At 41.7% G+C, this 6455-nt stretch overlaps 1 protein-coding gene across 1 annotated transcript; it reads right to left on the bottom strand.

The window, feature by feature from the left end:
* Positions 1–393: 393 nt before the first annotated feature.
* On the bottom strand, positions 394–4327 carry sptssb (serine palmitoyltransferase, small subunit B). Its single transcript, XM_029517776.1, has 2 exons — positions 4195–4327; positions 394–2777 (listed from the first exon to the last, which is right to left on the bottom strand). The coding sequence occupies exon 2, from the start codon at positions 2767–2769 to the stop codon at positions 2527–2529; it is 243 nt and encodes an 80-aa protein (XP_029373636.1). The 5' UTR covers positions 2770–2777; positions 4195–4327; the 3' UTR covers positions 394–2526.
* Positions 4328–6455: the final 2128 nt, after the last annotated feature.

The raw sequence follows: 6455 nt of genomic DNA, 5'->3' as shown, positions 1-6455 counted from the left end.
CATCTGCTACACTGTGTGTCATTCTAGCTTTAATTGTGTCTTTTCCAACAAAATATGTGGACATGGTATAGGCCTGAGGATCGACATCTACAGGTTAGCCGGTCTCTCCAGGAGGGAACACTATGCCCCTGGACATTCATTCCTGAACTGCCAACAGAGAACTGGTTTGGTGGCTTTGCTCTATTGTGTGAATTCACTTTATGTCGTACAGTCTATTGTGTCAGGAATGGCCTGCCCATAAGCTTTTGCTTTGCTTCTTTTCCATTTCAGAGTGACCACTGTGCTTGATTAAAATGCAGAACTGATATATGTGCAGCACGAATACATATTACAAACTACAGTAGCTGTGCACGCACTTTCAGAAAACTGAGGACGAAATAGCACAGCTGTGTTTTCAGATGTCTTTATTTTCCGAATATTGCAGCGATGTGAGGTTATCATGTATCAATGAAGCATTCATTTGGTGAATGGTGATAAAGGCCTCATAGGAGCACACGTCATTCTTATCCAGGAAATATATGGAATCACTGAAAATGTTTAAAAAAAATGTGAAATGAAATTACATGAACTGGGAACAATATAAAAGCACTTTCAGGAGGAAAGTCAAAGTACTAGCTTGTGTAATTTATGGCCACAAAAGAACACAGTTATAAATAATCAACAAAAAGGTTTGGTAATTGACATTGTAACCAGCCAAGCATTTACCAGTTTGTATAAATATATAATTCCATATAAATAAATTTAACTTAGATACCAGGTTCAGACTGTAATCAGCAACCCCTTGACCCAAAGCACATAATAATAATGAAAAAATGATCTTGAACACATAACTAAATGCAGTGCTCATCACCACTACCAGATACACAACTCATTCTCTCTCTGGTTCAGTCTCTATAGATCAACTATAGGCAAGGAAGACTGTTTTTTTTTTGTCCACCAGGCAGGCTTTTTCTTTTCATACTGGCCAATTTGACTGAATATTGGATCCGACAGTAAACTGTTCTTCTTTGAGTTGAAAGGCTGTTGAATGACTGAACTACGTTATTAACAAAGCCAAGCCTAAAACACAAAGGTTTGCTGTACAAATATTTGCTCATGCTCAGTGCGGAACACACCTTTCCGACGTACCAACAGTTAAAAACAAGATAAAAAGAGGGTTTGGTACACATCCATGCTATTATTTTGTCACAGTACACATTTTGACCAGTAAAGTGGCAATGGGAGGCCTGGTGCAAACATTCTACAGTTGTTAAACAAATCCCTGATAGTTACACTTTTAGTCTCATTGCATAGCAAAGCTGTTCCTCTCGGGTTTCTCTCTCTTTGAAGCTCATCTGCACAATGAAACATGCAATGTAGCCTGCCAGCTGGCATGACACTGAATAAAGGCAACTAGAATCTAGAATCAGAATCACTATCACTAAAGGTGATAGTGATTCTGATACAAAACCATAGAGCATTCAGTAAGTTTAAGTGCAATGGAAAAAGGGAAAAGGGAAATGTTGGGGTGAGTGAGGGTGAGCTGAAATCAGCGTTACCATGGCGACATAGATGCAGTAGATGGACAGACATAGCAGTTGTTTATCATCTTTTGTGACTCAGTTGCCTCATTCACCACTTTCTGCAAAATAGATGCTCAATATTTGACTCTGTAGTGAGCAGCCAATAGAAGGTAAGACGGTTGTTATTCTCAATTCCAAGAGTTGATGAATTCACTAATTGTTGTCAAGTTGTCAGCGTTGAGTAAATGCCACTGTTAGCTACTGTTTGTCTCATTGTTCATGTGGTTTCCACTCAGAAATCAGACAATGTAAATGGCAAAAGTAAAGTTCACTGCAGTGATTTCAGTACCAAAAAGTCATATCCATCCATGTAGCACTTAATCATTCAGCGAGGATCCATCAAAAGAGCCTTCTTAGTTGTATTATGGGAAGTTTAGAATCTTACTTATGCTTAAAATCAGCCTTGACACTCCAATTGTGACCGCTCAGCTTTTAGTCTGTATCTAACAAATCCCCTCAATGTTATGGAGGTGAAAAGCTGAATTGCTGAAAATGGTGCTTTAAAAGTCTTGAAGAGGAGAAAAGAGTCTAGTAGCATTCTGTAGTGAGACAAGCATGCAAATCTACTACTAATGTATGATCCTTTCATGCAAAACCAAGAAGTGGTATGCACTCACACAGGACACACGGTGGGGGGAAAAAACCCAAAAACAAATCTGACAAGCAAAACATTTCACAAGACGTTTCACAGCAAGGGTGTGAAAGTATTGTACAGCCGTGCGTAATACCATGGGGTAAGGCCAGAGGGTTTGGGATGTAAAGAAGAAGGTAAGGCTCTGCTTTCCATTTCTACTAAGGGTGTCATGTGTTCAGTCTCATCTGGCTGAGCTGGCTGACTGTGGTGGTTTAGGTCACACACGACGAAAAGACAAACTCAAGGCTAACAAGCTGATATATAAGAAATTATTTGGAAACTCATGCTGATCCACCAAGCTGCTGCCCTTTTTCTCCATATTCTCTCCTTTTAGTTCATGAGTGCCATGGTACTCTCAGGCTGACCACCAAGGATCCCGGAGAAGAACTCCAGTGCAAGGCGCACATGGATGGGCACAAAGACATATGAGGTGTAGATCACCATGGCGATGGCCGAGAAAAGGATGGAGTTAAAAATGGACTTTTCCCAAGGCTCCAGGACATAGATGCCAGTGATGAGCAGGTACTGGTAGTACAACCAGGCCAGGTACTCCCTGAAGTTTTTGAAGTTCATCCTGTTGGCTGGACGGAGACGGAGAAATGTGAGATTCAAGAAAGAGATGAAGGGCGATTATATATGTATATACACAGAGGACTGGAAGGCTGTGAGTCCATGGATATTAAATGGGTTTTAAAAAAGAGTTAGAGAATACAAAATCCTATCAGCATTGGCACACAAATGCAAATATATACAGGTATCTGTTTGCAAATGTATCATCTATGAATTAATTGGTGATAAATTTTACAAAAAAAAATACAGAGTAAGTACAAAACAGTATTTGGGGAAATCTGCATGGCTATCTGCATAATCACAGTAATAATTTGCCTCTCTAGTGCAAATTATAATGAATCGCTGTTATTATAACATTATTCATATTTAATAATTTTATTAAAGTAATATTAATCACGATTGCTAAACCACCTCAGACACACAAAACATGCTCTGTCCTGTAGTAACAATTATCTTTGGGTAAATGTTGCAACCACAATGGCAAATAATCTCCAGGTAAAAAAATCCTTGTGGTTGCCTGTTTATTAATAAGGAAGTGGAAATGGGAGCACAGCTCAACCACCTCTGAGGGCACAGCATCATCCTGAGGGGGCAATCAGGCAAGCCTCATGTGTTCCCAGGGTCTTATAGGATTTAGTTGCACAGAAAGACCAAAGCCAAGGGTCCCATGTGGACATTAAACCGTCCTCACTTATTCCCACACATGACACACATGTTCACACATGGGACAAAGGACTTTAAGCTGTGTAATGAGCAGCAGGTTTCCACCCCTGCAGAGCATAAATCACAGACCACAAGGTGCACGTCAACATATACATACGTACAAAACACTCATTTGTATTAAAAGGTCTGAACTCATTTGTTCCTAAATTATTACTTTGTAGTTTGTCAAGTATATGATAAAAAAAAAAAAAAGAAGAAGCTGGAGCTGATTTGAATTAAGGTTTTTGGTAGCCGCAGGCATTAACAGAACCTGCTGCACCGGTGGGGGCGGGGCCAACAGGTGCGCTACCTGCCACAATGCAGGTGGGCTCACCTGGCTTTCTAGAATATACTTTAATTTGATAGAAGAGCTGAAGTAACAAGGTTCGGTGCGCAGGAGATAATTTGGCAGGATGCACTGAGGTCACAACCACCGAAGCACATTCAGGTATTTTACTGATCTTAATAACAGGAAATGTCTTGACCAACACTAACAAGAAGACGTTTAACCACAAAAACTGGAAAAGGAAAAAAAAAACAACTGTTAAATGAAAAGTTATTGGGCAACTTCCAACCCAGATGGTAAAAGCACGCCATAATAAATGAGGTGCACATCGCAATGATACACTTCTCCCCTATATGTCTGTCCACTGTGATTTGTCTTTGACTGCTCCTGGACGCTGACTGTGGGCTGTGTGGTGTCTAAGGGAATCCCTCCGTACTCACCTCAGCAGCCGCCGTCGGATCGCCGGTTTGTGTGTGCTGATGGAGGCGGTTGGATCAGGATGATCCCGGTCCCGCCGCCGCTGCTTTGTGTAGACCAAAGAAAGCTGCCTCTCCAGTTTGCCCCTGGCCTATATGTGCACGGCCGGTCATACGGAGCGGGACTCACACCACACCCACCACTCACTGCCACGCGCGCGCGCGCGCACACACACACTCACCTGGATCCCAGATCAGATCATGCAGGTGAAGCGAAGCAGCCGATGGCTCTTAGGCCGGCGTGTGTAAACGAAGCCACAAGGAGCCGGACCACGCATCGGAGGGCCAGGAGGGGTTGGATGTTTTGTTTTTTTGCTGCAGTCCCCTGAACTCCGTCGCTTGGTGCAGCATCTTTAAACTTTCCTCCTGCGCATCCGTCGCTCCATCCTGCGGCCCGGCCTGCGCCGCAGTCCCGGCTCTGACGTCGGCAGCGCGGTTGTGCTGCACCGGAGCCAGCAGGTATAACCCGGCGGTGAGCTGCTCCACTTTACCGGCTCACTTCGTGACGCATAAAGCAATAAGGTCCAGAAAGTAAAGCATATATATCAGATATATTATTATCTTCATATTTTGTCATCGAGCTACTTTATCATAATCAATTTTCTTCCGCATCCATCCAGACCTCATGGACAAGTCGCACAGAATTTTAGAAGCTTTAGCACATTCATTAAAGGGAAAGCATCAGAATTCAGACCGGGAACGAAATGGGCTACTATTTTATCTTGCTCATCTACTAGAGGTTTCTGTGGTTAATTTAGCAATTAAAACACTTTTTTGGAAAGGTACCAAGCCCTCAATCTCCACAAAGGGTTGAACTGATTTGGTCACATCTCTTCCAATGGCTCACTCAGTTTGGCTGAGCAGCTGGAGGCCATTGTGTTCACAAGAACCTTAAATGCACACGATTTCCATTTTTAAGTCTTCCCCAAGAAATTTGCCCTCAAATAATGGTGTTTTCTCTGATACCAGAAAGATGGGATTTCAGCATAAAGTTGCAACTTGTGATAAACAGAAGGGATGGAAATATTACTCTGAATGTACTGTATGACCGAAACGTACATACAAATGTAGAACAGTTTGATTTCCAAACGACAAGGCCCATTATTCTCATCTGGATACAAAAACATATACTTACTATACTAAAAAGTACTAACTTGATGCCCTTTTGATTTAAACAGACTGAGAAAAACATTTTTCCTATCCTGAAGGACAATCCAGAGAATAAACTCACAACCTAACCACCCAAGGAAAGGAAATTTAAGTACAAACTGAGAAGGTGCCTCTTTGTTTTGGAGCAATCAGACATACAGTTAGGAAACCTTATCTCCTCTTCCAAGGGTTTGCTGACATGCTCAATTCTAACACTTCGCATTGTGCATTATTGATGTATAAACAGAGGCAGTGCCGCTTTGGTTCACCGGTTATGCTTGGATAAACTCTGCAATTTTGCCAGCATCACAAAGGTAAGCGCTTGTTCAAAATAGGAAGAAGTAGTTTAGACACTGCAGTCTTTACATGAACTGCCCCAACCTGCTTCACTGCTGGTACTTTGGAAATTAATTCCAAACCAGAGGAACAGCGTCATCATCCCTTACACAACATAACATTTGTCTTTGGATACCTCAAATACCTCAAAAGTGAGTTATCAGTTTCCGTGCATGCAAACATGGTGAGAAAAATGAAATCAGCAGGGTGATGGGGGGGGGACCCCCTACTCTGCATTTTTGTTTCCCCCACCACACCCACGCCCACTAAAACACCTCATTCACTTTCCCAAGTAGATCTGATTACTGTTCACAACCAAGACACAGTCTTCCTCCTCCCCCTCACAATCAAATATGACCTATGTTACAAAGACCAATCAACTCTTATACATACATTAATATACTGTCTCAGAAAACATAAAGCTTCATATGATGAAGTCTGGACAGTAATGAAACAAACCTTCTGGCAAACAAAAATCAAACTATCTCAAAGTTAGTTATGGTTTGGATTAGTGTTGGAGTGAAGGCTGTGCGTAAGCTTATGTTATAGTTTCACACAGCAAAAGAAAAAAATATATAATAAATATAAAGCTATTAACTGTTCAAGTCATTTTAAACTGCTCCTGCTGGGATTTTTTAGGCTCATCGTCACCCCTGTGTTTTGGCAGACAGCTAGCACTGGTGGGTGTGTTTTGGAATATTTCCTATGGTAGTCAGATCACAGTATAAACAGACTTGGCT

The sequence above is a fragment of the Echeneis naucrates genome, chromosome 13 (assembly GCF_900963305.1).
Source record: "Echeneis naucrates chromosome 13, fEcheNa1.1, whole genome shotgun sequence".
In the NCBI taxonomy this organism is placed as follows: domain Eukaryota; kingdom Metazoa; phylum Chordata; class Actinopteri; order Carangiformes; family Echeneidae; genus Echeneis; species Echeneis naucrates.
This window is presented reverse-complemented; position numbering and strand designations above follow the sequence as displayed.